The following is a 17256-nucleotide window of genomic DNA, read 5'->3' on the forward strand; positions in this document are numbered from 1 at the left end:
GTTCAAAGTGCTGTATCAACAGGGTGGCAAAAGGGGAGAAATAGGACCATGTGGTGGCAGAAACAGAAAAGAGGGCTAAGACCACCCAACTTTGGGCTCTGATCCCATCCATTGCTGGTATGCAGCAGCTGACCGGTTAAGTCTTGAGGAAATTCAACTTCCCCGGCCCCACCCACAAAAAGGGTTTGTCTACCCTTGCTCTAGAAGAGTGTTCCCCAACTTTTTTCTGACCGTGGCCCCCTTCTGATCTTGTTTCCTTCCTGTGGCCCCCCATGGGTGTAGCCTAGGGGGGCAGCTGCCCCCCATAAATAAGTAAAAAAAAATCAATACCATAATACAATTACATAAAATGATGGGAACATAATGAAATATTGTTGAAGCAGAAAAACATACAATCATGGAGTTGGAAGGGACCTCGAGGGTCATATTTATAGTGCAACCCCTGCAATGTAGGAAACACATCTAAAGCACCCATGACAGATGGCCATCCAACCTCTGCTTAGAAACCACCAAGGAAGTTGAGCCCAGAACATCCCAAGGGAGATCCATATTCCATGTATTATAAAAATTAAAAACACTTATTTGACCCCCGTTATTTGACACAGGGGGGAAACCTACAGATACAATCCAAAAGGCACACAGAGTTCTGTATATACGGGAGAATTTTTAAAAGCAAGCGGTCCTCACTGACCTGCTGCAAAAAGATCTTGTCATCCAGAGGAGCCCTGGCTGCCTAGATAAAACACTATAGCCTCACGCTTACCTGGGAGTAAGGCCCACTGAACTCAGTGTGGCGTTCTTCTGAGTAGACAGTTATTTACTTGATGCAAGTCAGTAGCACCAGATGACCCCACTCAGCTAGGCACTGGGGTGGATTTTACCCCATGCCTTGCAGAATTGGGCAGACAGCTCTGATCCACGTGGGGCTGGGGTGGATTGCACCCTGTGGCTTGCAGAGTCAGGCCCAGGCTGCCACCGGGCCCAAGCAGCTCGCCCAGCCCTACCCATTACCACCCCACTACCACATTTACCCAACATGGGGGCTCTGGATCGCGGGCTCTACTAGTCAAAACAGGAGTAGAGTGATCGCCCTCTTCACTGGAAATGAAACCAGGACTGCTCCAAGAAATGCACAGAGCAAAAAGGAGCACTAGGCCCTGGTAGGCCGCCCCCTTACTCACTTGTGATTGACCAAGTGGATAGTCAGCCAATAAGTATTTTTTAAAAAATGCTTTCCCCCCCCTTCAGTTCTCACTTCCCGCTGTGGCCCCTCGTGCTGTGGCGCCCCACTTGTGCGATTTTCACCTGTGCCCCACTGTAATATCTTGGGGGGCCATATGGCCTCTGGTTGTGAAACACTGCTCTAGAACATCATTCCAGTAAGACAAACATTAGTGGAAAGCACACAGCAGTTTATGTACAAATTAATTTTAAATTTTGGAAGGACATCAATTGTAGAAAGAAGCAGTACTGCACAACTGGAAAAATATTGTTCATACTTGATAAAGAAACAAGACTTCATAAGACAACATCAACTATTTCTTGCCATTGGTGCTACACCAGCTGTGAAACTCAGGAAGGCTTGGCAGTGCCTGGCAAAACACCTTTAAAGTTTCCCCATGCTTTTATGGCTTTTTATGCCACTTATATCTGTTCTTTATGTGTCTTATACTTCTTTGGAAGCAACCCTGTTCATTTTCCATTGGAGGGTGGCATACACATTCTTAAACTGAAGTCTCCATCAAGCTCACTCACTCCAAAATGTGTTTTATTTATGCTTATTTTGCTGTAAGTCACAGCAAACTTCTGTGTAACAAGCGACTAACAAGTCTAATAAATCAAGCTGCTTGGAGACAATTATGCCAGCTACTATTTTACATGGAACTCTACTCCCTTGGTTTAACATTACATTGCTGGGTACTGTAGTATTGGGAGGTTTTTAATGCTTGATGTTTTTACCATTTTTAGATATGCTGTAAGCCGGCCAATTATAATAACTGCCAGGTATTTATGCACCACTTTGAGGGCTCCCTGGCCAAAAAGCACTATAAAAGACAGACAAGTGCTGCTGTGCTAGGAGAGACAGCCTGCTGGACTTAGATCAGAATCTAACTGAATGCTAGACTTAGAGGGACCTGGATTCAAACGCTAGACTTAGGAGAGACCTGGCTTCTTGTAAGTGGAACTCTGACTAGGAAGAGCACACATTCATTTCCCATTTCTACACAAACACAAAACCAACCAAAATTGATTACAGCTTACGTTACACCAGGATGCAAGTTGTACTTCTTTTTACCAAATCGTGTCTGTTGAGCAAAGAAGTCGTATCGTTCCGATTTTTTCCACATGTAGTAAAATGCTATGCATTCTCCAACAGATCTTGTCCGTACCTTTGAAAAATGAGTAAACCAAACACTTACTCTGCTTTCTATATAGACTTATGAAACACACTCTGAGATGACAAGACTTGGAGTTGAGGGATTTGAGGGATTGTTCAAAATGGGGACATTTAGGCAGATTAACGCCTTAGGGGAGTGCCCCTGAATGACCAGCCAAGCAAACTGCCCTTGCTTTTCCCTCCCAAAACACCACATTACATGTTAAGCTAGATAGGGTAAATAGCACAGTCTTGCTCAGAAGCAGATATGGAACACTAAGGCAATTTTTGCTCTGAATTACTCAGTCACTTGTTCTACACCCAGGTTTATTGCACTTGGTCTTTAAATCATTACCCAATTCACTAACCTTATTTGCCTGAATCAAGTGAAAATCCTTTCCATAAGCCTTCAATCCTTGTTCAAAATTTCTACATTCTTCTTCTGTCCAGACTGATAGTTCCTCTGAATTTAAGAAATATAATACAAATGCATATAAATGAAATTATTATTTAGTTTATCTGTATACCACCCTTCATCCACAGATCACAGGGTGGTTCACAACATAAAAATACAAAAGGAGAACACAAATTACATAATAAACCAAGAACAAGAAAACATTGAAAAGGCCATAGAATACTCATGGAAGGGGCACACAAAGAAGGGCTTGAGATTTTCAGGTTATACCAGGTTGGTATATACAGTATTGGCCTGAATATGAGCCGCACCCTCAAATAAGCCACACCTTTAAAATTCGGGGGGGGGGGGAGAGAAAGAGAGAGAGAGAGAGAGAAAGAAAGAAAGACAATAGCCAAATATAAGCCACCCCCTTAAAATTGGGTTACAGGCTTAAAATCGCTGCGATTGGTAGAATTCTAACTCCGAGCCCATTTAAGCCTTTGATCTTGCAAGCTCATACAATTGCTCAAATGGCTAATTGCTATTCAATTGCTACAATTCCATAGGCACTCACACCTGCAAATGAGCAGTCTTGAGCTCACAAATTAGCAAAAAAACATTTTTTTTGGTTCCGTTTTACCGTATGTCTGTTTCAGCATTGATATCGTCAAAGCCCATTTTTGTAAGGCTGCAAATTTAAGCCACACCTTAACTTTTAACGGTTGGAATTTGGAAAAAAAGGTGAGGCTTATATTCAGGCCAATATGGTATTGGGAGAGGTGGTCCTTGAGATTATTGCATTCCTGATCCATTCAAGGCTTTATAGGTCAAAACCAGCACTTTGAATTTGGCCCAGAAACTAGCTGGCAGCCAGTGTAGATGGGTCAGGATATACATTATATGCTCAAGCTATCTTGTCCTGATGATCACCCTAGCCACTGAATTCTGCACCAGCTGAAGTTCCCAAAGTGCCTTCAGAAGCAGCCCCATGTACAATGCATCAGTTTGAATAATCTAGCCTAGAGGTTCCCAGAGCACAGACAACTAAAGTTGGGCTATCCGTGTCCAGATAGGGGTGCAGCTGGGCCACCAGGCGAAGCTGATGGAAGGTGGTCCACACCACTGAGGCCACCTGAGCCTCAACCAACAGCAAATGACCCAGGAGTAGCCCCAAGCTACAGACCTACTCCTTCAGAGGGAGTGTAACCTCATCAAGCCCAGGCAACCTCCCATCCATCTGGTCAGTGCCTCAGCTCTAAGTAAAAAAAATAGCCAATATACATAGTCATATGCAGACATCTCTTAACCATAACTTTGGGGGGATGGGTAGAGAGAGATTGAACAGGAGGGGATTGTTTACTATCTACACAAAAAGCACAAATGGGGAGCGAAATGCTTGCCTTTTTGCACCCTGTGCAATCTTATCTAATTTCCAGATCACATCTAATGTTGTATTCTGCTGCTTTAAACTTTAAGTTGTTTTCCCACAACAGTATTACAACATAGTATATATTAACCCCACCTCCACTTTATATATGAATGAAATAGATGTGTGCATAGTTGCCGTATCAAATCTACTTAGGCATATATGTTATGGAAAAAAATAAATAAATTTTAAAAATTGTCCAGTAGCACCTTAAGAGACCAACTAAGTTTGTTCTGGGTATAAGCTTTCGTGTGCATGCACATGAAAGCTTATACCCATAACAAACTTAGTTGGTCTCTAAGGCGCTACTGGACAATTTTTAAAATTTATTTATTTCGACTGCGTCAGACGAACACGGCTACTTACCTGAATATATGTTATAGTTGGACAATTTTACTAGGACTCAGTTATATTTAAAGAAACTAGAACTTTTAGAATCACAGAATTCTAGAGTTGGGAGAGATCTACAAGGGTCATCTAGCGCAAGGCAGCTAAAGCGTCTCTGCCAGATAGCCACCCAAACTCGGATTATTCCTCACCAAGGAAGGAGAGTCCACCACCTTCTGAAGCAGTCCATTCCAATCTCAAACAGATCTTACTGTCAGAAAAGTCATCCTAAGAATCTCCTTTCTTGTTATTTTTATCTTTTGGTTCAGATTCTACCTTCCAGAGCAGCAGAAAACAAGCTTGTTCCATATTGTGACAGCCCATCAGATATCTGAAGATGGCTATCTTAGCTCCTCTCAGTCTTCTCTTCTCAAGGCTAAACAGACCCAACTCCCTCAACTGTTTATCTTAAGGCTTGGGTTCCAGACCCTTGATAAATCTTGGTTGCCCTCCTCTGCACAGATTCCAGCTTTTTGATATCCTCCTTAAACATTTGTCCCTACTGAAATGCATTTTGATAGTTTTGGCCCAGTTCTCCAACTTGTTAAAGCCATTTTGAATGCTGATTCTATATTCTGAGGCAGCGTTTCCGAAAGATACAATAATCGTATATGCCTTTTGAGTTTTGTCTTACCACTGCACCACCTTCTCAGGCGAATGTAATTTGGGGGTAGTTTTAAAAATATTATTTTATATTTGAATTGTTTTATGCAGCTAAAAAAACCTATGATAAAGTAAAACAAAAAAAATTATGCTGCCCACCCTTTGAAACCCTTTCATGTACCCTAGGGGGCACACGTACAACACTCTGGTGGCACCTGCAATTTGATGAGCATCCCATCTATTCCTTCATTCAAGTCACAACACCAGGCCCAGGACAGACCCTATGGCACCCCACTTGTCATTTTCCCCCAGAATAACGAGGAACCATTGATGTGCACTCTTAGGGTTCCATCAGTCAAACAACTACAAATCAACATAATAGAACTAATAAGTACACTTGAAGGGTGGGGAAACTCTCAAGAGTAAACTAAATTACTGTAATTTTTTTAATGTACCTTTCATTTCCTTTTGCATTTTTTCATTTATTTTGTTTCACTGAAATATTTGCAATAAAAAAATTAAAACCATAAATATTAAACTGAATTATTTTAAGATCTCTAAAATAATGGATGGATGGAAGTTATATATTTGATATATTAAAGGGCTCTTAATGGGATTGTAATGTTAGGAAGCTTTTTAAATTGGCTGTTTTCATTAATGGTATTTTTAATGATAAAATATACATACCTCGGGCTGCTTTTACATTAAATCTTAATCTTCTTAGTGCCTCTTCTATATCAAAACTGCATTTCACTAATTCATACAAAGCCTGGGAAAGAAGGAAGAAATTATGATCTTCTCAACTATTGTTTAAAAACACTGGAACAAAATCAGCTGTTTCTGTTTTTAAAATCCAGTGTTAAGACAAAGCTAGATCCTGCTGTAGAATCATAGAATCGTAGCATTGGAAGGGACCCTGAGGATCATCTAGTCCAATGCCCTGCAGTGCAGGAATATGCAGCTGCCCCATACAGGGATCAAACCTGCGACCTTGGTGCTACCAGCACCATGCTCTGACCCACTGAGCTATCCAGGTAAGGAACATAGATTTCATATTTCCCAATACATATAAAATTCTGGATCCTGCACCACTCAAAAACATTAGGCAGCCAAGATGAGGGAGTATAATGTGACACACAACAAAATAACCACAAGGAATTTTAAAGCCACTAAGAGTTCCAAGTGTCTTAAATACCTGCTCATTGTCTTTAATATGAGATCCTTCAGGAATTGCATCTATTCCTCTCTCATCACCTGTTCGTCTAGAGGCTTCATTAAGGAATTCGATCACTTTCTCTTCAGACAAGTAATCTGGATTCCACAGCAACTGGTCATCATTTTCATACACTAAATTAGAGAAATCAAGACATTATATACTGTCTTAACATAATCTCTCTTTAAACCTATCTACAAAAATTCTTTCCATTTACCTCCAAAACAAGCCAAAATGCTAAACAGATTTCCTTGGCAGCATTTCTGTCAATAATTCTACACAGAATGTATGGTTTTCTCAAAGAAAACCAGACTTATTTCTGAGTAGATAACACAGGGCTGCACTGTAAAGCTGGCAAACCCTGAAGAGTTGAGTTCTACTGGTTCACTAATAATTGGCGGCAACTTGGAGGATATATATTCATTGGTGACATTATGCAGTCTAACTCTTGTAAGTGGGCAACTCAGTTCTATCACTTTGCTCTGATGGGAAGCTGTGTGCAACAAATAAGTATTCACTCATCATTCATGACAAAAAGCATTGGGGACTGAGACTTCTAACATCTTTACTTCCCCAGCACCTCTTGTACCTGCCACCAGAGCCAAACGCTACAAGATCAGCAGGTGTTGCCCAGTGATGAAGCCCTGGACTATGAGAGTCTTAATAGCTGTTACCTCATCTGTCAGTTCCAGGCCAGGAAATTCAGCTGAATACAATTATACTATTGCCTAAATAAATAAATATTCCTTACACAGCAGTTTTCCAGTAACCAAAATAAAGATTCTTATAGAGATTCACTAGGTCATGAGCTTGTTTCTCATGACCATTTTTAACATGATAAAATTAATGGATAGTAACTTTTACCAATGGAATTAATGTGATAATCACATTGCAACTGCTAAAGTTTACCTCAATCATGAACCTCATTGGCCACCTTTTCCCCTAAACATCTTACCTCAAATTTGTCAGATCTCTTAATTTGGATCAAATTACCACCACAGCATTAACAGCAATTAAAGTTTACCTTTTTCGTTTTCTTTGTATTTAGATATCCCAACTGGAATTTCAGCTTGAAACATGGAGCCCACCATGATTTCCTATATAAAAAAACACATTCACAATAACCAGAAGTGTAACTGAGAACCCATCTGTTGCTATCTATGTATATTATTAAAAAATATGTAGGTTTAACACAGTATGAATGCATCCAATCACTAGAAAATGCAGTTTGAGAAAATTACCTCACTTTAATGAGGTACCGTAATTTTCGCTCCATAACACGCAGTTTTTTCCTCCTAGAAAGTAAGGGGAAATGTCTGTGCATGTTATGGAGCAAATGCCTACGGATGGCGGGGGAATCTGCTGCAGTCGTGGGCAGTCCGTTGCTCGCTTTGAAACAGCAAAGCGGGTGTAAGCGGCTCCTGTCAGCGAGCAGAGCCGGGGAGGAGGGAGAGAAGCAGAGCGGGAGAGGAGAGGAGAGGAGCCGCTTACACAAGTGTAAGCGGCTCCTGTCTGGTTGGCTACTTCAAAACAACCCCGTGCTCTCTGTCCCTCTCTCCTCCCCACTGAGCTCGCTAAGAAGCAGCAAAGCTTTTCAGCAAGCGGAGCCAGGGAGGAGGGAGAGAAGCAGAGTGGGAGAGGAGAGGAGCTGCTTACACAAGTGTAAGCGGCTCCTGTCCGGTTGGCTGCTTTAAAACAACCCCTGCTCTCTGTCCCTGCCTGCAGTTTTTTGCTGTCCGATTTTTGGATTAGCCACTGTAGGGGCTGTGTGTGTGTGTGCTTGAGCTATCGTTCTCCTCCTCCTGCTTCCCCTTCACTCTCCCAGCGCCCCTGCGACTTTAGGATTGATACTCTGTGTGTCTGTGTGGGGGGGGGGATCGTTCTCCTTCTCTTGCTTCCCGTTCACTCTCCCAGCGCCCCTGCGCTCTCCCAGAGCCCCTGTGACTTTAGGGACGGTTCTCTCTCTCTCTCTCTGTGTGTGTGTTTTGACCTCACTGCGCTTGTTGGGGGAGAGTGTTGGTCGCAATTTTTCTTGATTTGTCTCATAGTGGTTACTATCGTGGTTTCCTTTGTTTGTCTTAGCGCGTTGCTTTTAATTATCTTTAAGTGTGAGTGTGAGCATTTCGGCAGCTGCCGAGCCGGGGAGGAGGGAGAGAAGCAGAGCCTGCTTGTTTTAAAGGAGCAAAGCGGGAGAGGAGAGGAGCCTCTCCTGCATTATTAGCAGCATCCTTCTCCACCCACCCACGCGTGTTCCTTCTCCCCTTAAACTCCTCTCCTGCATTATTAGCAGCATCCTTCTCCACATACCCCACACGTGTTCCTTCTCCCCTTAAACTCCTCTCCTGCATTATTAGCAGCATCCTTCTCCACATACCCCACACGTGTTCCTTGTCCCTTGAGTGCTTTTCCTTCCCTCCCCACTTAAAACATAGTTACAAAGCACGGATCTACATGGATCCTCAGGATTTTTGCACTGGGTCACCCCAAATTCACCATCAGATCACATAGCATGTCCATGGCTACAGCCTGCACCAAAAAACACACACGCACCCACTGTTTCATGGGGCCGCAATGGCGCAAAAACGTGGTTACAAAGCATGGATCCACATGGATCCTCAGGATTTTTGCATTGGGCTACCCCAAACTCACCGTCAGATCACATGTCTGTGGCCACAGCATGAACCACAAAAATCATACATCCACTGTTTCATTTAGAATATTTTGTTCTTGTTTTCCTCATCTAAAAACTATGTGCGTGTTATGGTCAGGTGCGTGTTATAGAGTGAAAAATACGGTAAGTACTCTGTATTGAGGTAGCACCATCCATTTAACCTGTGGACAAGCTATGAAGTGACAGCAACGTTCCCTTCTGAACAGTCAATTATCTGTCAAAATTGTTCAGTGTGCGGCTTTCAGATTGGATAAAGATGATAAAAAGATGTGGAGTTGTATTGTTTCCATTTTTTAAAGTGACACGAAAGTGCAGAAGTTGCCAACAAAAACATGTTTCACAATACAGTTGATTTTGTCTTCTTATATACTACTTAAAAGTAATAAATAACCCCAAGGCAGTTTCCATCTAGCAAATCAAATGCCATCAATAGAAATAACAGCAAATAACCAACAACAATCAATTCAACAGTGCAAATTGAGACTAAGAATCAGGCATGCCCTTCACATGCTCATGTGAACAAGTGCCCTTCACATGCAGTGGGCACCCATTAGAGCTATGGCTAAGAGGAGTTCAATAACTGTGGCACCATTAAAGATAAGGCCCTGCGCCAGGTCTCCACTCAGTGAACTGCAGCTGCTAGTTGGACCACCAGCACGGTTTTCTGCCAAATTCAAGAGCATGGGCTGACATGGGGAGAGGTGGTTCAACAAATGTGTACCCACAAGACGTGAAGGGCTTTATATATTAGTTTAAGCACAAAGAATTGACCCTGGTAACAAATATGAAGAAGTTCAGATCCCATAGAATAGGCTTTACATAACATTGCACATAAGTGCCTGTAAGGACTCCTACAGCTACATCCTGCACTATCTGCAGTTTCCAGGCAGTCTTCTAGGGCAACCCAACAGAGGGCATTACAGCAGTCTGAACAGGAGGTGGCCAGAACATGCAGAACTGTGGTGAGGCTGTCTCATTCCAGAAATGGCCTTAGTGGGCACACCAGCTGGAGCTGAAAATCGCTCCAAACCCTCTGATGCCTGCACCCAAAAGGCACTCACAATGTTCTAGAATACCTTCTTTATTTATATAGTAGCCACATATGCTAATATAGTATTACCTTTTTCCAGTCTTCTGAAGGAATATAATCTTCGTCTTCTTCAGATTCCTCTTCTATTTCACTGTCTATATACAAAAACCAACAACTTTTGCTTAAATGTTAATAGCTACTCTGAGTCGCATTCCTTCAAATACAGTATATCCTAGAGACAGTTTTCTCAAAGTTAATTGGGCATTGAGACATGATGTCACAACCAACTCTATGTGACGACTTGTGGCAGAGATCTCCTTACTGAGTAATACAAAGAACTGTAAGAAGCAAGCAGATTACAAATTTGTAAAAAGTCATTTAAATATCTGTGAACACCATGTTAATGTATTTACCAAAGAACAGCTGCATATGCAAAGTCAGAGAAAGCATGAATCTTAAAGTTTGAAATAGATTTTAAAAGGTTTTTTAAAAAATTACATCCCATGTTGCTGAAACCATTTTTGCTAGCAGCCAAACAGCTAGTGACAATTACTATAAAAGAACACAGTTCTGATTGCTGTCAACAGTATGTTTTAATTCTAGTGAGGCCACTAAAGAAATATTGGGCAGATTCACCAGAAATTGTGCAAGGACTGCCACTTGTACAACAGGGCTTGGGTCAGAGGAGCATTACAAAAGCTTCCCTTTCCTTACCCTGTTCTCCAATGGAAGCTAGGGACACCTCAACCTTCAGGAAAGCACCTTATTTTCTGTAAATCAAACAACTGCATGTTCTGAATCCTCTACGTATCCAAGTCTGATGAACAAGAACCACTGATCTTGGTGGTTAAAACTGAGGAAGCCAGCTTCTAACACTACTGGGGCTGGGGGGCAGGGAGAAACTGATTGTAATGTGGGGAAAAATATTTCTACAAGTCCCAACACACATGCTGAAGTCTTTCCAGACATCTGAAAGGAACTAGAAAAGGCTCACTGCACTGCCTTTGCCTCTCACCAGATTTGCCAAATAAATGTTTAAATTTCTAGCTATTTCCTTATATGTATGGAGCCAACATGTATATTACAGATTTATGACTTGGCCCAAAATCTCCAATCGTTTCATCATTTCATAGCGTTCCTATCCACACTAAGTGCCAGCAAAAGATTAACATCCACAGAATGCATCTTACAAGGCCTAGGAATGATCTAAATAGGATGAGTTTTCCGCAGCTTACTAACCATCACTACAGTCCTGCCCCTCACCCCCCCATTTTCTCCTAATAATTCCACTATTTGCCAAAGAGCATACATACAAAATAATTAAAATAATTAGTAATTAAAATAATTAAAATAATTAATTAATAATTATAATGTGCCTATATAATTGTTTTTAAAAAGGAAGAACACAAACAAAATTACACCTTATTACTTGCAAGCAGAAACTTGCTTTTGGCACTTGTGAGAGTACTTAAGCTATGGGAAGTAAGGAAAAGGCTTATCTCATTCAGTTTTTGGTATGAGAATTCTCAAACACTTATATGGGATCAAATTACAAGAGCTGTTAAAATGTCTGAAAACAGGTTTAGATGACAATGCTTAATACTTTAAAAGACATACTTGCATCAAAGTATTTACACCGCCGTGGGCGAATTATCTCCTGTACAGCAGAGGGCACCGGATCATCGTTGGAGGACTGTGTCTCATCCTCTTGACCAGATGAATCCTTTATGACCTCCTCCTTACAAACAACAAAACAAGACAGCAGCTATTATCATTTCTGCCCTACTTACACAAGTTAACATACAAAATAAAATTGGTATAATTGACAGTGCATCATAACCCATAACAGTAAGAAGTGATGCCTTAAAAACCAAGTGGAAAAGAAAAATGAAGCAGATTAACAGACTAAAATCATACATAAGCTGCACACTGAAAAAAGAAGTTTAACATGTTTTTTAAAACTAAAAGAGGCACAGCAGAGCTGCACAAAGAAGGCATTCCACAGTACCACTGACCAAAAATGCCCTGTCACATCCCCACCCAGGACCAAAAAAAGGGCTTCTGATGCTAATCTTAATTATCTGGCAAACTTCTGCAGCAACACAGTTCCTGAGGCAACCTGGTCCCAAGTCATTAAAGGCTAGAACCAATGCTTAAATCTGAGGAAGCCAAAAGAGAAGAGAAGAGAAGAGAAGAGAAGAGAAGAGAAGAGAAGAGAAGAGCAGCTAACTGTGTTTGCTAATATGTTGTTATTTTAAAGGGAGAACTTGCAAGCTGAAATCTGCTTTTGGCAATTGTAAGTGCAGATTTAGGGAAAGGAAGTAAGGAATATGCTCCAATCTTTCATCCCCAGCTAGCAATCTGGCCACTGCATTTTTTACTAATTGAGGTTTTCAAGGCTTTCTTTAAAGGAAAACCAACAGAGACAGCACTGCAGTAGTATAACCTGGAAGTAACTAGGGATAGATAACTGAGGGTGGGTCTGTATTGTTCATTAGCTGGCAAATCACCACTTTGAGACTATCTAGGAAAAAGCAAAACTACTGAAATAATGTAATATAACACCATCACCGTTACAGAATTAGAGTTTGAGGGGTTCCATTTAGCGCAGACTTCACCAACCTAGTGCCCTTCACCAACCTAGTGCCCTCCACAGCCAGCATGTTGGCAAAAACTGATCTAGTCCAATCCCTTGTTTGACCTAGGGCATCCAGATTTACAGCATCCCTAACAAACGGTTGGACAGTGTTCTTGAAGCTACGAACATGAGTTTGACCAAGCTGCGGGAGGCAGTGGAAGACAGGAGTGCCTGGCGTGCTCTGGTCCATGGGGTCACGAAGAGTCGGACACGACTGAACAACTAAACAACAACAACAAATGGCTAGCCAGTCTTGGCATGAAGACCTCCTATAAGGAAACAAATACCACTCCCTACACCAGGGATGACTATTGTATGACTCTCCAGATGCTAAACTGTAACTCAGGCATCCCCAAACTCAGTCCTCCAGATGTTTTGGGACTAGAACTCCCATCATCCCTAGCTAACAGGACCAGTGGTCAGGGATGATGGGAATTGTAGTCCCAAAACATCTGGAGGGCCGAGTTTTGGGAGGTCTGCTATAACTCTCATCAGCTCAACCCAGCATAGCCAATGGTCAGAGGTGATAGGAGGGTCTCAGGTTTACCACCTCTGATTTGTGTAACTGATTCTTTGTTGACTTGTCAAGAAGTTTCTCATAATGTTGACATGAATCTACTCTCCTGTAACTTAAACCCATTAGCTCTAATCTTATCCTCTGGAGAAGCAGAAAACATTTCATTTCGCCCACTTGCACATGACAGACTTTCAAAAATTTGAAGAGGGCTATCATATCCCTCCTTGGGCTTCTCTTCAGGAGGATAAACATACCCAATTCCTTCAACGTTTCCTACATGCTGCCATCCTCTAAGCACATTCTAATGTATCAGTTTTTCTTACTGTGGTGCCCAGAGCTAGAAACAGAAGTCTAAATGAGCTCTGACAATTGCACAATAAAATTGTAACTATTACTTCCTGTGCCTTGCAAATTTTTGGAAATCTCTGACTTGGTTCAGTCTAAAACTGTATTCATGTATTGCAGATGCATCACACTAGTTCAGCCTATGATCAATTTCAGGAGGTTCAGAAGGATACCATGGTTGATGGTATCAAAGGTTGTTGAGAGATCCAAGAGAAGTAATAGGGTTTCACTCCTTCTGCCCATCTCCGGTGCAGGTCATTCACCAGAATGGCCAACGGAATTTCAATTCCAAAATCAGACCAGAAACCAGCATGGAACAGATCCAGATACTAAATCATGGCATGTCTAGATGAAAAGTTAGAACGTACTTGAAAGTTTGCCCAAATAATCCAGTTTTGACACAGATCAAGTTGACTTATATGAGAGACTTCTCCATAGGTACAGGAACTATGCCATCTCTTAAAGGCTTTGGTCACCTCTAAAATACAGAATGGCATACCCAGAGTACCAAAATAAAATAAATAATAATAATAATTTATTAAATTTCTATACCGCCCTATACCCACAGGTCTCAGGGCAGTTCACAGGATAAAATCACAATATAAAAGCACAAAATACATAATCAAAATAAAAACAAGAACTCAATAACCCCCCCACAAATAATCAGAGAGAGAAAATAGAACTGAAAACACACATATACAGTAATTGCAACAAAACATATAAAAATAAGTACCCATCAGGCATCATGAAGAAGTAGATTAAAAGGTCAATTTAACTGTCTTTCAAATAAAAAAAAATAGCCATTGGTTTTTCCCCTAATTGCAACCATTCATAGAAGCTCTTTGATCCAGTGGAGGCTTCCATGAAGGGACACTGGGAGGCAATTTTCTCTTACTCCCCTTTCCTTCCGCAGCCCTTGTCCCCATCCCCTCAAATGGGAAAGCAGTGAGCATGTAAGTGGTAAACCTCAACTAGTCAAGCCGCCTGCCATGTCAGCAGGAAAAATTAACTGAAAAGTATCCATTACTAGGACCCATGCTAGTTTTGATTGCAATTTGTTTTAAGCAGTTTTAATGCTGTATTTTGTGTTACTGTAACCTGACAGTGCAGGGCATGTAACAAATCTAAACAAGAAGTGCTCGTAGCAATTCTCATCTCTCTCCACCTGGGGCAGTTCTTCTGCCTGGCAATTTTGCAGATGCAATGGTGGCAGAAAAGCAGGTTGTTTTTTTCCTCTGCCATCACTTACACTGCAACATGGGCTCTGTGATAGGTTGGATACTTTCTAAAACTTCTGCCGCCTGTGCTCCAACCATAGCACTAATCATTTCATTGCCCTCAATTGCTAATTAAGTCAATTTCTTTCAGCTTAAATTATTCAGTTATAGACCAGATGTTTCACTGCCATAGAGGAACACAACACATGACAACAACAGAACAATGGTAGTTCAGTTAATACTTATAACTTGTCACATAGTCTTTCCCTATAGCTTTTCACCAATCACTCAAGCTGTCCTGAAACACATACAGATGAACAATGAGGTGAGATATTGTACTTACAGTGGTACCTCTGGTTACGAACTTAATTCCTTCCGGAGGTCTGTTCTTAACCTGAAACTGCTCTTAACCTGAGGTACCACTTTAGCTAATGGGGCTTCCCGCTGCCACCAGCGCACAATTTCTGTTCTCAACCTGAGGTACAGTTCTTAACCCCGAGGTACTACTTCCGGGTTAGAGTAGTTTGTAACCCGAAGTGTTTGTAACCCAAGGTACCACTGTATTTTGCAAGTTTGTATTGAAAAATTGAGAAAGCTGATGATTTGTTTAGATTCAGGTTTCTTAAAAGTCCGAGACAAATTGTCATTAGCCACCTAGTCAGAAGCACAAGATCTACTTAGTACTCCACTCCCCCTGAGACAATTATCCTGGAGTATCTAGTTATAGTTATACAATTTGTCAAAGCTTTTGCAATTCCTGACAAAACACAAAACATTCAGATGAAATTGCCAAGACTGGAATATGAACCCCAGGAGGCACTCAAAGAAAAGAAAAGATTGCAGCAGAGTCCCAGAAAGAAATTTTCTGAGAGTATCTCTTTACACCAGCAATGTCCTACTTGCATTATTTACTGTGAAAAATGTGGGGGCAAAATGTTCTAAAGAAAACTTAAGGTTCTTTATTCTACAGCATCACCAAAGCAATAAAGCACTGTCCATCACAGGTAATGGAGCAAAAGGGGCAAGACAATATGCTTTAGTAGTCAAAACGCTTTAGTAGACAAAACTCTGATGGCAAAATATTACGCAATGTTTTCAGTAACCAAGTGTTCTTTCTTGGGTAAATTTTCTGCATGATTCTCTGCACTATCCTAACCAGTAGTATGTTGTACAGATTTTTTTTTAAAAAGGTTAATATGGAAATAAATCATGGAATTTGCCACCTAACTGCATGTTTGAATTGAACAGTAAATGCTATTGGCAATGGGAATGAGAGATGTGTTTGTGATCAACTACCCAGAGGACATTGTTATAATGGGTGGCAAATAAATTTCTGAATAAATAAATAAATAAATAAATAAATAAATAAACTGCCCCTTTTTGTTTTCATGATATAAGCTTGCTTTAGTGCTATCCATAATGTTTATCTCAATAGTTTAAAGCAGGGTAGACAATATATTGCTGGACTACAAATTCCATCATGACTGAAAGATTTTTCCTTCGAATTCCAGCTTGAGGTCAAACCAAGATCCAAAAGAAAAATGTTCCTTTGAATCCCTAGTCTGAAATTGTGTGTTCCTGATTCTTTCTCTGCATCAAAAATAAGTCAACACTTTTGGAATTTTGCACCTTTTTCTATCACTGTGCAAGAAGGCAGAAAAGACGGCCAAATTCAAAAAGTGCTGACTTTTTTTTTACACGTTTGAGTTCTTCTTTCTTTTAGCCAGAGCTTGAACTTATTTTAGTTTTTCTTAATGCTTTAAAGTGTTTTAAATATGGTTTTGTGGGGGGTTGTTTTTGTTCTATTGTATGGTCACTTTATTGTTTGCCGCCTTGGGCTCCTTAGGCAAGAAAGAAATTTAATGAAGGAAAGCCAACATTTCTGCCCCAAATGTCATATATGATGTCAGGCTTGAGACAGAAAGCCAGCCTAATGAGGCCCTAGGCTAGTTGCCCCAGCATTACACTACACTCAGATCTTTCTGGGACTGTTCACCCATTTTCTTGACCCTCAGATCATACTCTAAAATGAAACTAGGAGTAGATATTGAGCTTACATCCTTCCTCACTCACTTTCCCCAGAAACCAAGATTAGTCTGAACTAAGGAGATTTGGAGAAAGAAGCATCAAGGTAATGTAGTCATTTAAATGCAAGCAAAAATAGGTTCTTCATTGTTCATATGTTATTCCCAGGTAAATGGAGTTTAGGGATTTAGTTGAGATTCCTGCATTGCAGGGGGTTGGACTAGATGATCCTCGGGGTCCCATCCAACTCAACAATTCTATTTTTCAATGACTCCAGTGTCCCCAAGTAAATCTTTGAAAGCAAGTACATTTTGTGTCCTTAGTTAATGGCAGAAGCCCTTTAGATTTTTTCTATAATCAAGGAGTATATAAATGTTATGAAATAAATAAATTCAAAGGGCAAAAGAGGG

General features: G+C 40.9%; 1 protein-coding gene and 1 long non-coding RNA gene across 4 annotated transcripts in view; both read right to left on the reverse strand.

Moving 5' to 3' along the window:
• Positions 1–17256, reverse strand: part of MIER1 (MIER1 transcriptional regulator) — a 40919-nt gene that overhangs the window by 4110 nt on the left and 19553 nt on the right. For all 3 annotated transcript variants that reach the window (XM_082227603.1, XM_082227604.1, XM_082227602.1), the window contains 7 exons: positions 11722–11842; positions 10195–10259; positions 7428–7500; positions 6386–6537; positions 5878–5959; positions 2746–2840; positions 2263–2390 (listed from right to left, as the gene is read on the reverse strand). In XM_082227603.1, coding sequence (XP_082083729.1) covers positions 2263–2390; positions 2746–2840; positions 5878–5959; positions 6386–6537; positions 7428–7500; positions 10195–10259; positions 11722–11842 — 716 coding nt within the window. The remainder of the gene's footprint in view (positions 1–2262; positions 2391–2745; positions 2841–5877; positions 5960–6385; positions 6538–7427; positions 7501–10194; positions 10260–11721; positions 11843–17256) is intronic.
• LOC309535765 lies at positions 7659–9217 on the reverse strand. The gene is made up of 2 exons (XR_014221397.1): positions 8886–9217; positions 7659–8480 (listed from the first exon to the last, which is right to left on the reverse strand). It is a non-coding gene; the product is annotated as an uncharacterized lncRNA (long non-coding RNA).

This window comes from Podarcis vaucheri, assembly GCF_965113315.1.
Source record: "Podarcis vaucheri genome assembly, chromosome: 6".
NCBI classification, from domain to species: Eukaryota; Metazoa; Chordata; class Lepidosauria; order Squamata; family Lacertidae; genus Podarcis; species Podarcis vaucheri.